The sequence below is a fragment of the Archocentrus centrarchus genome, chromosome 16 (assembly GCF_007364275.1).
Source record: "Archocentrus centrarchus isolate MPI-CPG fArcCen1 chromosome 16, fArcCen1, whole genome shotgun sequence".
In the NCBI taxonomy this organism is placed as follows: Eukaryota; Metazoa; Chordata; class Actinopteri; order Cichliformes; family Cichlidae; genus Archocentrus; species Archocentrus centrarchus.
Window position 1 is genome coordinate 31,708,016 of NC_044361.1, and position 21,262 is coordinate 31,729,277.

Sequence of the window (21,262 nt, forward strand, 5' to 3'; positions counted from 1 at the left end):
TGTTTGAAAAGACAAATCATCTGTAGGTTCAAATGCTCTCCTCAGTGCCCCCCCCCCCCCCCCCCCCCCCCCCCACACACACACACACACACACACACACACACACCCCACCACCATCACCTCCTCACACAAGCCCTTGGTGATTATAAAGTTCTTTGAGCCCCACAGTTTTACCTTCAGGTCAAAACCATTGCTAATAATGCATGCTTTCTATCTTACTATTGAGTATACTTTGGTAATACAGATAAGTGTTTGCTGCTAGAGGTCAGTCCTGCAATTACTTCACTGCAGCCTTTTCCGATTATGTAAGTGGCAATAAAGCGATACGGCGTAAATAAGTGCTGAAAGCCAAACTTCAGTGTAAAAGTCATGATCAGACTGCATCAAGGTACCATGCTATCCCAACAGAGTATTTTGCTCTTAGTGCAGGCTTCCTTGTGGTTTCTAATTAGGGCAAATTCATTCCTTTTTGATATCTTTTAGGTAGGGCTGGATCAGATCACCATTACCATCACTGCCTCTGCAACATAAAACTGTGTCACTGTGAACAGCAGTGAGGGAAGTGACACTCGTCACATGGCTGAAGACAAAGGAGTTTAAAATGAAGGCGTTAGAGCAGGGCTCACCAACACGGTGCCCGCGGGCACCTGGTCGCCCGCAAGGACCACATGAGTCGCCCGCAGGCCCGTTCTAAAAATAGCACAACTCACTAGTGAGCTGTGTCTAAAAAAATTTTTATTCTGTTGCTATTCTTTTTTATAATCACACTTGCATTTATATAGCTTTAAAAATGACAGTATCTTAAAAATATCCTCATTATACATGACGTTTAGAAAAGTTAGGGTGAACTCTGACTTACTCTAGTTCTAATTCAATGGTCAGTATTGTGCGCATGACAAAACCAGTGCTAATGGAACGTAGGCTAGCGGACACAGCGAAGATGGGCGCTGAGTGCAGTTTCTTTCCCCAAAAATATGGCTGAAAAAAGAAAGAAAACTTATCACTTTAACGAGGAATGGGAGAAGGAGTTCTTTTTTACGGTTGTGAAAGAAACCTGCGTGTGTCTCATTTGTGGGGCGACCGTAGCACAGGATTTTCAAGGTGCTATTGGAGGAGATGTCAGCTGAATATGGTGAACTGCTGCTACACACAGAAATCCGATGGCTCAGCAGAGGACGAGTTTTATTTCGTTTTTTGTCACTTTTGGGTGAAATCAAAGAGTTCATGCAGTCCAAAGGCGAAGACGTCTCACTGCTAGAAGACACAGAGTGGACCCTTGACCTTGCATTTTTGACGGACATTACTGGGAAACTAAACGTCTTGAACTGCGAGCTGCAAGGCAAAGGTAAAACTGTTGTTGATATGATAAGTGCTTTAAATGCATTTAAAGCCAAGATGAACATTTTCTCTGTGGATTTACAGAGAAAAAAAGTGCTGCACTTTCCCTCTGTGCAGTTGGTGCTGAAAAACAATGCTTCTGCATCTGACACATTTGACAAAGTTGCAGAAAAGTACTGTGAAGTCATAAACAGACTTGGGCAAGAGTTTGAGAATAGGTTTTGTGATCTTGATCAGCTTGAGCCATGTGTGTCATTCATTTCCAATCCTTTCATGAATGTGGACACAACATACTTTGCTGAGAAACTAAGTGCAACATTCAACTTGGATGCTGGACAGGTGGAGATGGAAATCATAACATTGCAAAATGACCTACACCTCAAAGTTTACCAGACTGCACCAAACTTTTGGTCCCTTGTTGACACAGAGAAGTACAGTGGTGTATGCACAGCAGCTATGAAGGTTGCCAGCCTGTTTGGTTCAACCTATCTCTGTGAATCAGCGTTTTCTGACATGAACTTCATCAAGAACAAACACAGAACATGCCTCACTGATGCACATCTGAAAGATGCACTCACAGTTGCAGTTTCAAGTTACACACCAGATTACAGTGCACTGGTGAACAGCATGCAATGCCAGTCTTCTCACTAATAAAGAAACCAATGCCAGATGTTAGTGGCAACATGGCAGTGTCATGGCAAAGTTTAATTAAAATATTGAGGAATTGTGTTCAATTTAAAAGTGTGTTCATGACATATAAGTTATAATTTTGTTAAAAATGCAGCAGATTTGGTCATGAGTTCAAAATGTGACAAGATTTATTTAAAAATATGTAAGTTGATTTTTCTTTAACATTACATAATAACTTTTTGAAACATGGTGCAACATAGTTCATGATTTGCTAAAAAAATGTTTGTGAATGGCTAGTGAAAATTGGACATTTTTCCTATGAAATGTAGTGATGTAAGTGATTATCTAAAAATGTGACAATTACTGAGATTAAAAGAGATAAAGTGCTGAATATTGATATGTTTCCCACCTTGTTTTCATTGCTAATTATTGGGAGAAACCATTAACATGATCAGTGTCTTCTCATAGATGAGTATCATTAATCATTATTGATAATGTATAACTAAAGGCAAACTGAGTAAATTTGTTATTTCAGAAGAGCGTGTCAAACTGGTGCCCTTTGTATGACTCAGTACCCATGAAGTAGCTCTCAGTTTCAAAAAGGTTGGTGACCCCTGCGTTAGAGGACGAGGATGTGTAAGTGGTAAAAGCATTAAGGTGCATGATGTTTACTGTATTTTATCCTCCTAGACAAAAACATGTGCACATTATGAGAACACATTTCTAGCTTGGGGTTATTTAGCATTGGTATGGCATAATGAGGGATACACAACCTTATACTACTAATAGCTCAACACATTAATTTCCTTTTCCTGTTTTTTTGTTTGTTTGTCTAGACAACAACTTTTCTGCCTCAAGCCAAGGTAAAAACCCTTTTTCTGGCACAGATTAACTTTGAGAACAGCTACAGTACAGACAGGCTGTAACCTTGAGGCTGTAGTGAGAGATAAATAGGTTCACTGCACAGCAGAGGCAGGGGAGCTGCAAAGTAAATCACTGTCTGGTCTTCATGTCTCTTTCTGTACCACTAATTGACTATTTGCTAAACTCAGTTCCCGTTGCCACACCTGTCAAGCTTTTAGTTTTTGCACAATCCAAAATATAATTTGCAGCAATAGGGAGGCACGTTCTAAGTTTTTATTTTTGAAACAAGCCTTTGATTTTTTTTTCCCCCACAAAAACACGAGGATACATATTTCTAACCAACAGCTGTTTATTTTGGTCTTAGATGAGGACTGCCAGTTACATATTTTATCATAATACAAGAACTGGGTATCTAAATTAAAGTGTTAGAAAGCTATCTTTCAGATGATTTGGTTGTGCACGTGTTATTGTGACTCCAAATAAAGCATCATTGCAGACGGTTTTATTGGGAGAAAAAAACAAAAATGTAGCAGAACATTGACCACATTAGCTTTATATGGACAAAAATATGCAGACAGGCTTGCTTATTGTATGTTAGTGTGTGATTAATATGATGCAGGAGCATCTTGACAGTTACATAATGACCTTTTTCTTGCTGGTTAGGTTTTAAAGTAATGTCAAGTCGCTACTGAAGGTAGTACACTACTTACCGGGACATTACATACATTCAAAGCTCTTGTTCAGTGGTGCTTTTGGCTTTTAAACCTTTTAGATCAGAGTGTATTTCTTTTTAGAGCCCTAGTGTGGACACTATGTAGAGAAATCCAAATCCTGGCATGCAGCTGATGCCATAGAAGCTAAACCAGAACTGGAAAATTGCTTCTCTGTGAAGTTCTTTGTCAAACAAGCAACTGCCAATTACAGAGGACAGTACACTACACTTCCTATGCATATCTCACCAAGCAGGTCTGAAAAAACGAATGGACGGTGAAAAATTCTGCAAACCATTGTGAGAGATGAGAATGAATTTTGACATATGGCTTCTATTCATGTGTACCGTCCCGCTCGGCTATATGCACACAACTCTCATCTTCAAATGCGTGCACCCAGAATGAACGGCATTAGCAATTCACCCTCAGCCCGCCAGCTCCAGCTGAAGAGCGCCTGCTGGCTGTGCTCTCCAACCTCTACCATCATCAAAGCAGAGCAGAGCGCTTGACCTCGCCCTCGTCTTCACCACAGTTCTGGGGTTAGCCTTTCTTAATTTAACCCTAGTCTGGTTGTGAGGGCGAGGGAAGGCCCATCTCTGTGGCGCCGTGATGGGCAGGACCTCCTCTGAGGAGCCAGTAATCTCCCTCAAAACCCACAGAGGATTCCTACCTGATCATCCTCAGTGACGTCTAACGACAGGAACCATGGGAGAGAATACCTGTCAATCATAAGCAGTATTGGTGGAATTTCATTGCATTGTAATGCATGAATGTTAATATTTTGCAAGTTCCTGTGTTATTATATCACAGTTCAAAATTTTATTGACCGGAACTCAATAGAAGTTTTAAAGTGACTTTTGAAGTATTTGAAGTATTACTACTTAAAGTATTATCTACAGGTACAGTAAGAGCAGCACCTGCTTCTATAATAATATTACTTTAATGTTGTGAAATAGTGAAACAGCTTACGTGTAAAATGAAAAACAAGCTTTTGGACAGAAGTATAAAAATATATAAAGCTCACTGTGGTAATTCAGATGGCAGCCATCTAATAGTGCTGATCATAACTGGCAGACAAGAAACTTGAAAACAAATTATCAGTCAAAAAATTACATGTGAACTGCCAGTTGACCTGGTGAAGTCTAATTGGATCTAATACAAACTGTTTCCTCTAATTACATTCTTCAGTCCATCAGCATGAGCTCTCATGACTTGTTGCCAAGATCGTGAAGGACTGCACAGAGAGGAATGCAGCGCTGTGACGCACATACAGCAGAATATCTTCGTTACGTAAAGACGATGTCATTGCAATTTTTGCCATCATTTATTGCTAAGTGCAAAAAAGATTAAACTGAAACTCTGCAACAGCTTGTGCTTTTTTTTTGTACAGTTACTTTCAGACATTAAGAAATAATAAGAGGATCTTGCCACAGAGTTACTAATTAGTCTTAATCCTATCTAAATTACACACTGGGTGTGGCATGCAACTTCACGTCAAACAAGCAGAGGAAATTACTGGCTGGAGTGATTCTGCTTTTGCTTTTACAGTAACACAGAGGGGATGCTGCTTTGAATCATAAAGCTTTACGCTCTGAAGTGCCTCAGGCTCAGCACAGGATTGCATGACACTCTGTAACATCATCAGACGGCATGAGTGAAGGCCACAGGTGAGCCTGCACTATTGTCTGTGATATGGTGCATATATCTGACATCCAGCTTTGGGACTAGGTCATGAACTTTGGCAGTCATATCGGTGCTTCCTGGGAAAAGAGCGATCCGGGCGTCCAATTGGCCGATTAGTGTGTCACTCGCACCAGTGTAAAGGTTCTCAAAAGTTTCTCACTACATTAAAGAAGTTCAGAGGTGTTGAATTTAAGGATTAAGCCTTTGATTCTTTACAAGATTTCTGTCAGTGTAACACAGGAGACACCAAACAGAGAATGGGGCTGGTGTGGAGAAATTTTACCTCCCTTAGTAGATTTCATTAACACAGGAGCAAAGCAAATAAGTGACAAGATAATTATTACTAATTAAATAATTACATAGATAATTTGTTACTCTTGGACTCAAAATTAATGACTGAAAGTATTATGAGATTAAACTCAATCAGATTCTGCTCATAATTCCATTAAAATATGGTCACACTTCATACTGACTGGTCAAATTTTAGAGGAATTTCAATATTATCCAAATGGATAATATGTTTAACTGATACATTTGGTGTGACATATTGCAAACTGGTGGATACTTTGTTTATGCCCATGAAAATAAAAGATGTGCTATGAATTTTAAACACATTTAGGGTGGCTTGGACTTGATAAAACACAAGATGAAGCAGACATAGTTGAGGTGAAGGCATGTGATCAGAAGCAGTCCAGAGGTGCACAAGGAGACAATATTGGAGGAGAGATCAGCCAGTTTTTAATTTTATGGCTGTAGCCTCTGGACATTGATCATATATCATCTGTTGATCATTATGTTGCATTATGTACTTTCAAAACATAGAACATGTCCATGCACAGTATTGTTTGGTCTGGGATTTTAGTCTGCTTATAGGGAGTTGCCAGGCAATATAATGACATCATAATATAACATACATAATGAAAGTTTTGTGGATATAAATGAGATGTTACTGTCATGAAATTTAAATGATGCAATGCTTCTCTAAGGTGTTATGGGTATATCAGTGCTACAAATGGGTTATTTTAGCCCGCTGCTAGGCAGGCAGTAGCTAGGCCAATGTGATGACTTCATAATATCTGAGAAATAAACGATAAAAAAAAAAGACCCAAAAAAAGTGTGAATTAGATAAGATAAAAAGTAAAGAAACATTTTCTCAGTTTTGCTAAACATAAACGACGTCAGTGATCACATACAAATTGGCTGTGCTGAAATTGCTTGATTTAACACAAATTCAGTGTGAACTCCAGTGCCGACTGCCCACAACAGGCTTATCCCACAATAGCTGTACCTCCTGACAGCCACCATCAATTTATCAAGTGGCACTGTCTCCTTCTCCACTTCTCCACTCAGACAGCCTGACACCCCAGATTCCCATGTCAAAAATAGAGATGGACGGAAGGAGGACAACGACTCAGAGGAGAAGCAAACATGCAAAAGAGCACAGGAATTTCTGTTTGGGGGGGGCAAATGTCTGACCAGCCAAAGAGAGATGGAGTGGGCTTTAATGACATTTTGATGACAGGCTGGAAGGGAGTATGCAAGACTCCTGCAGGAGCAGAGAAAGAGAAGGGTGTAAGATAAGCCATATGGGCTTGTATAGTTGTGAATAGATGTCTGGTCTTTTACACTATGATCCAGTGTGTCTTCATACCTGCACTGATCATAAATGATGAGAAACAGGGGCAGTGAAATCTCCAGCTGTGCATCAATGAGTAATTTCCGCCTTGGCTAGTTATGGGTCACTGGTTCCCTGAGGCTCGATTTGCTTGAGCATGGATGCATGATCAGTCTGTGGTGCATGAGGGTTATTTATAATGTAGTGGAGAAACAAGAAACTTTTTTTTTTTCTAATTTAAATGTATTCCTTGAATCAAAAATGTAACTTGGTGGTGTACTTGCGACGGAAGCCACTTTTTTTAATGTTGAAGGGAAGATTATTTTTTTAATTGCTGACTGCTAGATGTAGGCTGTTCTGAAACAGCATTAGTGAAGGTTACAAATTATCTTCGTATGGTCTCTTAAAGTGGACTCGTTTCTGTACTTGTCCTGTTAGACCTCAGTCCAGCATTCAATACAGTTGACCATAATATAATAGAGACTAGAGCATGCAGTAGGTATTAGAGGTAATGTGCTGCAGTGGTTTGGATCATATCTGTCTAACAGACATTTTGTTCATGTAAATGTTGAGTCTTCTTCACACACTAAGGTTAATTATGGAGTTCCGCAGGATTCTGTGCTAGGACCAATTTTATTTACATTATACATGCTTCCCTTAGACAGTATTATTAGAAAGCATTGCATACACTTTCATTGTTATGCAGATAATACCCAGCTTTTTATATCCATTAAGCCAGATGACACACATCAATTATTTAAAGACCTCATAGTACCGTTTCACCCCAATAGAGCACTTCACTCTCCCACTGCTGGCTTACTTGTGGTTCCTCGGATATTTAAGAGTAGAATGGGAGGAAGAGCCTTCAGCTTTCAGGCCCCTCTTCTGTGGGACCAGCTCCCAGCTTGGATTCAGGAGTCGCCCTTTTTTCAAGCTCCAGAGACTGCTATGACCTGGATGACTGAGAACCTACACAGACGTGATTTCCTGTGCTTTAAAAAGGGCCGTTATCATCTACTGGCCTAGTAGAGTATGTACCTAGTAGACTGGTATCAGTAATAAGGGTTTCCCTTAAAGCAGCAGTTGATAATTGTTATTTACTGGTCCAGTAGAAATTAATGTCAACTGAATGCTGCTTTTGAATCCCCCTCAAGTCTCTGCTGAATGCATCCAACTGAGATACACTCTTGTTTGACTTTCAACTTCCTTCACGTTCCCTCTTTGCTTTTTTTGGTCCTCTTTTCCTTTTTTCTGTAAATGTTTTTACAGTGACTTCAGTTGTTCTGCTGTCCACCATTTCAGCAAACTGGAAACTTACCAGTTGTTCCTGGGGAAATAAAAGCATTAACCTCTTCTAGCTTTTTCTCAAAGCTTTCCTGGGAGATTTCATATCCAGTGATAGACTGAATTGCAGAGTGAAAGAAATGCTTATATGGATCCAGTGCTGATTGTGCCATTATTCAATATTACCATAACATGTATGAAACATTAATAAGTGAAACAATTACTCGGTTTTTGGTAATAACTTTGGAACAAAACATTTTGAAGTGTTCAATAATTTAACAATAAGTTTTTGAAGGATACTATGACCTTAATTATCCAAAAGCTTTCAAAACCAGTTGAGTATTTTTGAGTGGCAAGACTTATTTAACTATAAAAAAAGAATATTCTGCTATATCTGATTTTTTAAATCTGAAATTATTTGAAACACAAAATGTAGGAAAAAAATTATATGATGGGATATTTTTAAGGAATTTTTAAAGAATCTTTTCAAGATACATTTTTCAGATGCCTTCTTAGTGTCTTGGTGGAGTCTGCTGGTTCTCATGGTGAGCTGTGTGTGTGTGTGTGTCTGGTGTGTGTTTGTGTGTGTGTTTAGGCTTAGCTGCAAGTCAGGAGCAACAGCAAAGAACAACAGCCATAACAGCTGTAGAAACAGTAACTTGAGCCTGACAGAGTTTGTGGAGGGCCAAAGAATTTGCATTCCAGTAACTATACAATAGAATATAAAGATATAACACAAACTATCACTTTTATTGTGCGTGTGTGACCACTACAGCCAGTGACCCCTAACATCAAGCTGACAAACCAGCTTTCAAAATCAGCATGACTGATGGATCATAACCCCCTCTTGCATATAGCTCCCTTAAAAATAACTCCACAAACTATAATTTCAGAAGAGAAACATCGCAGCTGCTGAGTTATATTTTCTGTGCCATGTATGGAAATCCCACAGCTCAAGTTCTTCGGGCTCAGCGCTCCTCCCGTTAGGTCGCCACTGTTATCTGAAAATAATCAATGCAGCCAACAAGTGCAAACCTGAGCCGAGGAATAAACACACATATTGACTGAAATTGTATCGACTTGTGGTCATGCAACAGTCCTTCAAGCCCTGAGCTCTTGTTAGAAAGTATGAATGAGCCCAGAAAAAATCGATCTATTTACAGCAGACAGACACAGGCCAGCATTTGGAGATGGGTGCTCAGATTTCAGCAGAGATACAGATAGTTGAAGGGTGGCAGGACGTGTGTGTGTTTGCGTGCCTGTGCTTGTGTGTTTTTTACCGGGTCGTGATGTGGCCAGGGGGGTGTGCTTTGCAGCGAGATTACCCTCTTTGCTGGGAAATAGAGGGGGCAGGAGGCAGGTTTTATTTTCGAAGGGATCCCAAATCCATTCCTGAAGAGTCACAAGATTATAAAGCTTAGATTGAGCCGGTAGATTACAGGGATGAGACACCGTGTGAACTTCTGTAATGTGAGGTGAGGGACTGTGGTTCTCTGAATTATTTACCCCTCTGGGCCCCTTGACCCCCTTGAAGACACAATAAAACTAATAATGCTGTTGTTTTTTATTCCCTTTGACCTTATGTAGCTGTAGAATTTATATATTTATTTGTAACATTGTTTAAAAATATGTTTAGCACAATAATTAACGAGCTTAATTTCCAGGGACATCCTGTTTCTGAATATTAAGTAACAAGAATTTGCTACGCAGTCAAAGTTTAAGCAGGTCGGCATTTTTAAATAAATACGCTAATATGCAGGCATCCACACATTAGCACTTGAGGATTAACAAGGCCACAGAAACAGAGGTCATAATAACCCTGCAGAGAGTTGAGTCTAACTTCAAAACTCAAGTCGCCACCTTATCTATGCAGACACACTGCAAACAGTGGAGATTAACCCTGCGAACTGCTTTGTCTGCCTGTTTGTTTGGTGGATCTCCTCCTTTTAGCTGATAAACCTATCAGGCTGATGTCTAGTGCAAAGTTACAGCTAATCTGTCAAAGTCTTCTCCCTGAAAATGACCCCTGTGCAGTGATTCTGAAACGTCCACTCTCTTAAATATACTAATGCCCATTACTTTGGGACATTAGTGTAATTTCTGTAAACAAACAGGACCATTAGGGAGGAGATAAGGAGCCTCGGAGGACGTTTTATATTGTGGCTGCTACTGGGTGTGATTTCACATTAAATCGACTGGAAGAAATGCTTTACGATAAACGCTGCATGTTGCACTCTCGCAAATGAAAGTCAAAAAAAAGACAAAGAACCACTGCAAGATTAGATTAGAGGGGAGGGGGTTTTTGTAAACAAGAAAATAATGATCACATTCGCTCTCACCAAAATGCATCGTGTGTATTCCTTTTTCATAAAATAGTGGAAAAATGCCATTCTCCTCTAGACTACACTGTATATACAGTAAGTGTTCATGTGCCTCCCTCAGAAAAGCCACAGTTTTTGCCTCAAGCAGGTGTGGTGGTGAGTTGCTGAAAGAGCTCAGTCACTGTTTTTGTGAGAACAGCTTTGGTCCCATAGGTTTGCTTCCAGATGGGGCTGCTGTGTTGTGTGACTCATCTCGTCTGTTGAGACGCCCGACACAACTTGGTCATACCTGAGCGCAACCAGACATTTCTGTCCACCTGTGAGGGCTTTTGTAAAAGATATGTCTATTTTGCTTTTACAACCCACATAAATCTTTGCTTCTCCTATTTCTGAGCTTAGATTTTACAGACAGAACACCCCTACAATGAGAAGGCCCACATTTCTTTTACTGATTAACCTCATTTCATAAGCTTAGTATAACTTTGAGACCTTGAGCTGTGATCTTGAAGACAAACTTCTTAGAATCTGGCACGGCCTGGTCACTTTGGCTCCATGATTTATGACCAGTGTTGGCCAATCGAGGTCACAAAGGGACAGACGATGCCAGTGCAACAGCTTACAACATAATCACATGGTAGTTTGTTCCAAAGTCATCAGACTACACTATGTCTTAAAACTTATTCCGCTGACCTCATGTGATGCTTTTTTAAAACTCTGTTAGCAAATCCATAAAGAAAATCGTTTTCGGATAACCACATTTGCCTCAGAGGATTTAGAAAGCATCTACATATGGTATAAATTTGATCTTTTTCTATTTTAGATTGCCTAAACTTCTAGATTCCTACTCAGAGTATCTACACTTTTGTAACATTAACCTGTCTCCTTAATTACCATACATTATTACCATGCACCATCATAATGTCAAAGGTGTAAACACCACACAAAAAAAATATATCTATAAACAGGATAATGTCATCTTCTCTTGAGTTTGGGGTTTTGTGTAGCAATTAAGGTGGGCTCACACATCTTTGTGGGTTTCTTTTGTCTTAAGTAATTGCAGTGCGTGGCACAAAGCCCAAGGCAAGCAGTGAAGAAGATCAGTCAAAGAGCAGGAAAAAAAACGAGAAAAAAAAAAAACTGTGTTCCTGTCTGTGTTTTGTCTCTGTGGAGGGGGGGGGGGGGGGGGGGGGGGGGGGGGTGGGTAGTGAGATGATTGTGCTGCACTGAAAGCCAAAAGTGAACCAAATGGCAAAGGTCTACAGGACACAGAGAGAGAGAGAGTGGGGCGATCACACACTTGGCTGATAGGACTACAAGCGATCAAAGAGTTTTACCAGTATGAGCATGCGTGCATGAGTGAGCTGATTAATGTTCGAGTCCTCAGCGCTGAACCTGTTCCTGCTCTGTGTGTGTATGAAAGGAGCAGATGTAAGAAAGTAGTTTATATTCTGTTTATCAGATGAAAAAAATATGCTTTTCTTTTTTTTTTTCTTTACTTATCACAGTACAGAAAGTACAGCAAACTCATGATAAACTGCGGCACTGAACCAGCATCCACAAAGGCAGGATATACTCTTAAGTGGAATGACTCCATCGGTAATGCGTCTGTGCTTTTCCTGCTTTGACACAAAAATGCCTGCTGAGGAAGGCCTTGCCCAAAACCACACAGGCCCAAGAAGAGATCTTATCAGGCAGACTAAGAGAAAACACCTGTGGGAGTCTTCTGAGGGGCTTAAGGGGCGTTAAACAAAAGAGGGCATTTGAAAAAATAAACAGTGATTGCAACGAAATCTGATGATCAGATGAAGCTCTTTGAGAAGTATCAACATTGTTAGATAAATCCCATGTGAATGAACTGGTGTTACAGCAATTGGTGATCATAATGTAACAAGAATGTTAATCTGCATCCAGAAAACAGTTTCCATTATTGCAGACTAATGATGCACAAGGAAATAAAGGATTCATTTTCGTTAAAACTTGGTATCTACACCAACCTAAATCCAGCATGCTCACTGACTTTGACTTCAAGGCTTCACCCATTGGTTGTTGTTTTTTAATGTTTGTCACCATACTTTCTTTGGCCTTTAATAAAAGATCATTTTAAGTACAGGTGAGATATAAAAATATATATTCTATAGAGCTGCCATGAAATAAGAAATCGACCATAGAGTCCAAAAGCGCTGTTGGTTGTGGGCTGTAAATATGTGCTGTAAAGTTGAGCATTATGTCATTGCAGCCTGCAGGGACTGACCCACTTTTTGAGCCAGCCTGAAGTGGTCATTTGTGGAACTGTGTTGGCTACCTTTTCACCCCAGATGTTGCTGCTTGTGTCTCCAGAGGGAGATTCGTGTGTGTTTTGCAAGTAGAGCCTTAAGTCTTACAAGAGTACATAGTACGTAGTTTTTTCTAACTCCACACACACACACGTCTATTAATAATCTATATTTTTATGACTTGTAGTTTTCAGAGCCAACAGAGTCTGACAAAATTCCATTACCAACAGTATGTATGGATTATTGTGGCCTTCTCTCTAAGACCTGTAAACAGACTTCAGTGAGTAAAATCAGTAGTGCCGTTTGATCTCACTGTTCATCAGTTTCATGACAACTTTCATGACAACTGAGAGACCAAAAAATGGAGCTTGAATAATGATTAACAAAACCCTGACATCTTATTTAAGGAGGTGTCTCAAAGTCAATTTAATCTACTGCCAAAGTGACCAAAAATCTTTACCCTAGGCTACTTTAATGTTTTCCTCTCAAAGATGTCCTCTCAAATATAGCCAGAACTGACAAAAACTGCATTACTTGCAGTATTTGTATGTTGTTTTATTTCCCCTCAGCTTGTGGTCTCTGCAAAAATGGTTTCCAGTACTGATAAGCAGCTCATTATTTTTGAGTTCCCTGAGATGCATCTTAAACAAAACTACCAGACCCCCTCGAGTCCTCATCCAGCTTTGTCTCTCTTCACTCCCTCTCATCTCCCCCTGTGCAGACTGCCAGCCCTGCCTGCTCACCCTCTGATGCTTTCATGCTCTACAAACCACGTTTCCACTGAGAATTGCTGACTTGATGTCATGAAACTAAAATATGGACCTCAAAACATCGAGAAAGTAGTCGTCAGAATTTCATCAACCTGCCCAACTCCAGCCATCCACCCTGCAACCAAAAAATCAGCTCTTGTGGAATAAATGTTCCTTCCTAGCTTGTCTTAAATATATTCAAAGGCTGAGCTTGTCACTGAGTTGTGAGTGGTGAAGGGTCTCTTCTGACTCAAACTGAGACTGTTGACTTGAAAGTCTGTACAAAGCTAGTGAAACTCACTGATTTCCCATGTTCCACTATGACAGGATGAAATATGACTGACAGCATAAAAACACATGGAAATAATGGTGCAAAAAGCATGGGCCTGAGCGCGGGCTGCATTTGCTTCCATCATTCTCACCTTTCATGCACTGCCAAATTCATATAGACTTGTCAACAGAAACTCCTAAATGAAAAAAGGAAGCTGTATTCTATCTGAGGAAACATGGTACAGTAAGAGGGGAAATGGGTGTGAAAAACAGGACATAAAAGAGATGAAGGAAATGGGAGACCAGGGGGAAAATGAACTATTTTTAACAATCTGATGCATATAAAGCTGATATGCATCTGATTTTTTTTTTCCTATGTAAGTATCTGATCAGAATGTTGCCATTTTTGAAAGACAGATTTGGTGTAAATGTGTGATGGAGATGAAGGCAGGAAAAAGCCATCTGAATAGAAGTAGAGCTAAAGTTTCAGAGGCAAAGGGAGCCCCCTGCTGTCCAGAGGCAGGTTTGTGTCGTAGAAACCAACAAAAGAAACCAAGTCAAAGCCTCTAAAAACAACCACAGAGATCAGCAAATAAATCTGATAGACATCAAATTATTGCCTATGTGGCTCAAAAAATACATTTTTCAGTCACAAGCTTATGCTTACCATGACTTTTAGTGCAACAGTCTTTATTATAGCATAGTTGTAACAGCAGAATAAAACACAGAATAAGGCAAAACCACAAAAGAACAGAATATAATAAAATTTTAGGCTAAATTTTTTTAAATCACAAAATTAGAAAAGTCAAAAAGTCACACTTTACACATTTCAGTCTCAGTCGCAATCAGAAAATCAAGTCATCAGTCTGACTGGCTTTTTCTCACCAGACACGCACACATGTCACATAAATGTGCGCCACAATTTGCGTTCCCGAAGTTTGAGGAAAAACTCAGAATATTATGTAATAAGTACATCACACTGCCAAATCTGCTTTCTGTAATCCGCTGCCCTCTGAACAGGTTAAGTGAGATAATCCTCGTCTAATCCATCTATCAATGCCTTTAATCTCTTAATCCAGTTTTTGTTCACCTACAGATTAGATTAAGTTTGCTGACAGGTGTGAAGGCACATGTTCATGGTGAAAGAAAGTAAATGTCGTCATACAACTGCAAAAATAAAACACTGTCATGTATTGCCTTTCTCTGTGCTGCATGTCAGGACAGTTAAGAGACAGCTGTAGGAAGGTGTACAGTTATGCAGTATCCTCAACTCGTCTTCCAGAAATAATAAAGAATTTCATAAATTATCGTTAACAACTTTTAATTTCAAGCAAATTTAGAACTTTTCTCTGAAGCGAAACTCTTAACGTTTTATTTTTTGTGTAGTAATAATGTAGTAGTGGTTCGAGTTCAAGCTCTGGTTAAATGTTAAATGTCATCTATGTTACACTTCCTCTTTGCTCTTCTATACACAGACTGATCTGAACTCTTTCAGCCTTTGGACACCTGCCAGGGGTACCCCTTCTTCCTCTTTTCTGAGTGGTTTCTGTTGTAAGTCAGGCCTGCGTCCAGAGCAAAATGACTGCGTGTGCATCAGAAGTTAGTGAGCTATCCATCTTACCGGGGCTACCCTTGGAAAAACCTCGAACCTGTTCTAATGGTTCTTTATTGATATGTCACTCAGGAAAATGATTATTTGCCTTCATAAACATTAAGTAATAATTTAGAGTCAAATGCAACTGAAATCTATAAAAATCAATGGTTTAGTTATTCATATAATTAATCATTAAGGAAAATATGATTGGTATAAACTGAATTTATACCAATCAAGTAAACTGAATTTAACCAGATTTAATGAAATTTAACATTTCACATTGTACTTATGCAACAAAATTACGTGGACAATTTACATGTAATCAAGTTAGCATTTAAAATCAATTCAGCATTTTGGCCATAAATATTTTTTTTGAGTGTGAGGTGTCACACTCATCATTAAGGGTACTACAGAGGTCATCAAATGTTGTCTTTATGGGGGAAAGAGTTAAAGTAAAGGGGAACCAAAGATTTAAAAGACTTTTTATATCAACAATCTTGGTTGTAATGTGGCTGTGAACAAATATCTTTCTGGAGCATAAAATAGCTGATAGTAAAGAGGGACTATAAGAGGGACCAGTTTAGTTACAGGGTCGCCTTTGCAAAATTGACCTTCCTCCTACATCTACCAGCCTCATCGTGTTGTTTATCTTCTTTTGATTTCTCCTTCACGGGACGTCTAATTGGTTTTGGTCATGCTCTTGGTCTTCAGGTCTGCCAGCTTGCTCGTAACAAAGTTCCATTTGAAAGATGCATCCTCGTTGCCTCCTCCCAGCGAGACGTACTTAGAGAAGCTGTTGTTGCTCCTTCCTCCCCCTTCACTCTCCTCTCCCTCAGTGGCCTGCCCATCCTGCTGGCCTTCCTCCCCTCCAGCCTCGCTCACCCCTTCCTCACCCTCCCCTGTCGCTGCCTCATTTGCAGCTGCTGCTGCTGCAGCTTCAGCTTGCTTCTTGGCTGCCCAGTTGGCTGCAAAGCTATCCCAGAATCCCGTGCGCCTGGTGGGTCGTGCAGGCTCCTCTGGCTTTGCTGCAAGTGGACTGAGAATTTAGAGAAAGTATTGGGTGCTTCAAATTTGGATTCATCTCAGCCAAATGTTTTTAAATGACATGTGAATACAGAGACTTTATAAGAAGAACTAAGGCAATGCTGTAAATGCGTGATCACTAATCTGAGAGTCTGATGAACTCATCTTTAAACATTCTTTATCCTGTATTTGCATCAAATAAGAGTTCAAGTCTTCTAATTTATACTTGTATTTTTTTACTCAAAATCCTTTCATTCCCTTCGGTTCAGTCTGTTCTCCAGTTTCTGCCACAAGATTATCCAGAAAACTTTCAAGTGTAATGAAATTAAAACTCCAATCTTATGACTTCCAAAATTTAATAGAATCTGTACTGGAAAGTCTAAAGCTCTATTGGTCCAATGTGCATGAATGCATCTGAGAAGACAGACAACAACAAACTCACTGGTCAGCGACAGGGGGGCTCTCAGTCTCCTCTAGGAGCTGGTGTTCGTCATCTTTGTTGAAGAGTGATGATAGCCGGTTCCAGCTTTTAGTTCCTGCCCCCTGCATCTGGACAAGGTCAAAGGTCAAAGTAGGGATTTAGTGCTTTCAAATGATCACTTGAATAATGGTCCTCTGTCATACGTTTAGCACAAGCTGTGATGTATTATTTCTGCTGGTGGTTAACCTTTCAGTGGACAGTCTCAGTGTGAATTTACATGTGTGACCCTTTTATGAAGTATTTGTGAAGTCTGTGTGATTAATAAACAGAAACTACTCTACAAGCTTTGCAAGAGCTGCCAGTGTCCACATACCTTCCTGGCCAGCTGGGAGACGGCGTTGGGCCCCTCAGCTTCCTGCACTGGACACATGTCGTTCTCCGCCTCTGTGACCTGCAACACGAGCAAACAGTACAACACTTAATGAACGCGTCCACACACACTGCAGTGTCATCAATTTATTCACCACATTCTGTCTGAGTTTAATGCATAACAGAATCTGTGGACAGTGGTCACATATAGGGGATGCTGGACCTGAAGCAGACCTACCATGTGACCTGAAGTCATACACGAGACAAGACTTGGCGTCACACATGGATTACTGGAGAAATTTCTTTATTAAAACTAACTTTAACATTTTAAACATTGTATTCAAATTACTTGTTTTATCTCTTTACTAACCTACTAATTATTTAACAGTCACATTTGCACATCAGTCGATGTTTTGACATGAGGAACAGTGATAGCCATACACTTCACCTGTCTCATCTTTCACAAGAACGTGTGAAGCAATGGCGACTCAAATAGCGGGTGATGACATCTCTACATATCTATCTAGATGGAAACTATCTTAACAGATTCCCTCTTGTCCTTGCAAATGCCCTGGCAGCTCTAGAGGCCACAGTCTGAAGCAGTCAGCTGGCAGATCTGAACACACTGGTGAGGAACCTGGCTGTCCGTCTCGTCCGCCTGTCAGCCCGTCACTCGGTGGAATGCCAACTAATCCGTTTGTTCAGCTCCTGTGCAGGATCGAATTTCTCAGCTCTCCAGAGATCTGGGTCAGCGCAACACTGTTTCACAAGAGCCAAATGCTGCATGAAGTGCAGGTGTTGCAATGGAGCAGTGAATATCAGTGGTGGAAAAAGTACTCAGGTGTATAAACCAACTAAAACTACTAAAAAAAAAATAGCAAAACTCTGCATCCAAAGTTCTTTGCAAGTAGTGCTAGTGGGTTCAAGTGAAGCCAGTTTTAACTGTTTCATATACAGACCCCTGCAAAAAGGGTAACAATGTAACTGAGACACCACGAGAATATTAAAAAGGTAGAAAAGAAGAAAAAGAATGTTCTGTTTCATATTCTAATTCATGGATCCTCACATTCAGGCCGGTGTCCTGCAGGTTTTAGATGTGTCTCTGCTTCAACACACCTGAGTCAAATATAGAAGTCATTAGCAGGACTCTGGAGAACTTGACTGCATACTGAGGAGGTAATTCAGACATTTGATTCAGGTGTGTTGGATCAGGGACACATCTAAAACCTATAGGACAGGGGCTCTCGAGGCCTGGATGTGAGGATCCCTGTTCTAATTTAAATATTGTAATAACTTTTTAATTCTCTCTCAAACTTCTTTCTTTTTGTGATAAAATGTTGGTTATGTTTAGCTGAAATCACTTCAGGCATCTAAAATATGACCACAGACTGAACCTCAATAATGGCCTTATGAAAGAAGCTCCAAACCAAAACTGGCCGGGGAGCCACGGGTTTTTCTTTAAAATGTATGTTTTTAAATATATAATCTTTAATCTAAAAAGTGTCTACTTGGCTATTCTCCTTCAAAATGTAGTGGAGCGGAAGTAGGAGAGAAGTAACTCAATGCATTAGTTGAATAAATAGATTTAGGCACAGTTCTCGGCTGCTGAAAACTTTGCATATTGCTTTCTGTGTTGCCTGAACTTTGGTTAAAAGCTGTTTTATTATTGCTATAAATGCTTTCATGCTTCTGGGTTTCATTTACAGCTCACGTTAGTTTCTCGTCTCGCAGAGCGCACTAAGAAGAATTTTTAAAAAGTAGGTTTGATCCGTGTAGATTTATATGTGAGTGTTAGCAAACACGGTTTCATCTGTCAGTAATTGACAGAGTCAATTTTGCCAGTGTGCATGAGAGTTACTGTTTGAAGGCCTAACATCTGTCTTAAAGTTCCCACTGCATGGAAAACAAATGAGCCCCGCAAGCTCATCTAATGCTGTGATGAATAAGAAATGATCAGCAAAACAAAACCAGCTGACTCTCTGACTTCAGTGCCAACAATCATGTCGGCGTTCTCACACTTTACCGTGTTTCTGACAAATGAATGAGTAACATGAATAAATGTGGAGAAGCGTGTATGTTCTGTACCTCCTCAGCAGTGTCCTCCTCATACTCAGGATTAAGAGTCTTCAGCACTTTGCTTTTATAAACCTTCCACATTGGATTCATAGTTGCACAGACAGATGATCAACACTGAGGGGCAAGACCTGTGAAGATGCCTCTGTGGTCCACCCTCCGCCAAGTCTCCACTTCCAGCTTCAGCTCAGTTGGGCCGACTTTGGCCTGTTTCCATGCGTAACGTTCTCAGCAGATTATAAATGCGCTGAACTTGTTCAGAACTGAGGCCCGAACTTTGTCATACTGCTTCTCCTGGTCAGATTATGTCTGTCTCGTCAAGCTAACGGGGCTGACAGCTGCTTTCATCCCCACAGAGTGTCTGAGCAGGTACAGCTAGGAAGTTGTGCTGCTTGTGCATACGCCTACGCAGGAATACACACACACACACACACACACGCGCGCGCACTAATTGTCAGTGTCATGGTTCTGCCTTGGTTACCTGGAAACAGGTGTGGATTTCCTCATTCATATTTCAGAGGGTCTCTTTTACAGAGCCAGAGGTCCATTGTCATCCTGTGCTGGCAGGATGGCTCCTATAACCCTGATACACATGCACACAATTACAAACCTGCTTCGAAGAAAGTTGTGTCAAAATGTAAATACAATTTAACAATAAAATAATAAAAAAACAAAATAAAAAAATCGAAATTTTCCCAGTTTATATTTTGTCTTTGTACTGTTTCTAGTTTAATGTGGGTACTCACCACAGTGTGTGCACAGGTTCACTGGTATACAAATGCTGTGTAGTAGGGTTGTAGATTTGCAAACCACTGACCTTCCAACTCCAGTCTTATTCAACGACATACCCAGAGGGGGATTGTGTAAAAACTTGCATCAGTCACTTGTAAACTGAACTGTATTTGAATGAACCCCACACACATGTTCATCCTGCTTTATTTATGGCCAATCATCTTTATACCATCTGTACTAACAAGCAACTTTTTTCCCGCTGTCACCTGGCCACTTCCTTCCTTGCTGTCCTCCTCTCTGCTCTCATTGGTTGCTGCAGCAGATGAGCCAAATACCAATCAGATTCAGGACCACTGCAAGGTTTTTTGTTTTTTTGTGACTAGTTGCCTGGCAACCCAAGCCGGTCGGCTAGTGTCATGCAGATAAAGAGAGAAGTATAAAGCTCTGATGACAGATTGGATTTCACCAGCCACAACACAACAGCCGGCTACAGAAATAAGTTATGTTTTGCTTACCTGCTTCAAACACTCAGAGACACTGACAGAATTATCTTTTTAACCGCAGTGATAGATTCAACCAACAGGAATATAACACCTCCTGAAAGCTGCAGGAAAAGATTGATCATGATCTTGATTATAGAGCAGAGAAATTTGATCTGAGCTGTTCTATAGCTCTCCTGATCCTGGTTTTGATTACCATGCAGACTTCTACAGTAATGAAACTGTAAGGTCAGGCAGATCCATATGATCAGCATGAATTATGAACGCACGTCTATGGACGACGCATCTATGCATAAAGATGGATGGAAGTTGGACATTTGAACAGCAGCCAGGTTGGGCAACCTGAGCTGCTCAGGTTTCAGACGGGAAAGGTCACACCCAAGGATTTATCACACCACACACACCACACGGAGGCAGTGGATTGTTATGGATGACTGACCCATTATGACCTACATATCTTTTAAAGCATTACAAAGGAAGCTGCAAAGTAATGTATGTGGCGAGGTGTTTAAAATACATTTAAGAGAAACTGAATCAAGGAGAGCTAGGTGCTGTTGGGAAATGAAGCATTCCTGGAAATGAAGCTGATCCAGTACAGCCTCACTCTATCCCTACGCTCCTCAAACTACAGTTTGCAAGCCTAAATGATCATATGTGACATATTTGTCTGAAATGAACTTTTCAGAAGTTAAATGGTACCAGCATCTACTTACTATACCTGAATGAAATCTTGACATACTAGTATTTTTGTGATACTTTTTATCTGATACATTTATCTGACAGCAATAGTTTTATTTAATTAGCAGAAAACTT

The 21,262-nt window shown here is 40.2% G+C and overlaps 1 protein-coding gene across 1 annotated transcript; it reads right to left on the bottom strand.

The window, feature by feature from the left end:
• Nucleotides 1–15,813: 15,813 nt before the first annotated feature.
• On the bottom strand, nt 15,814–19,310 carry LOC115795134 (uncharacterized protein C1orf232). Its single transcript, XM_030750937.1, has 4 exons — nt 19,230–19,310; nt 17,149–17,226; nt 16,797–16,903; nt 15,814–16,367 (listed from the first exon to the last, which is right to left on the bottom strand). The coding sequence occupies exons 1-4, from the start codon at nt 19,308–19,310 to the stop codon at nt 16,010–16,012; spliced, it is 624 nt and encodes a 207-aa protein (XP_030606797.1). The 3' UTR covers nt 15,814–16,009.
• Nucleotides 19,311–21,262: the final 1,952 nt, after the last annotated feature.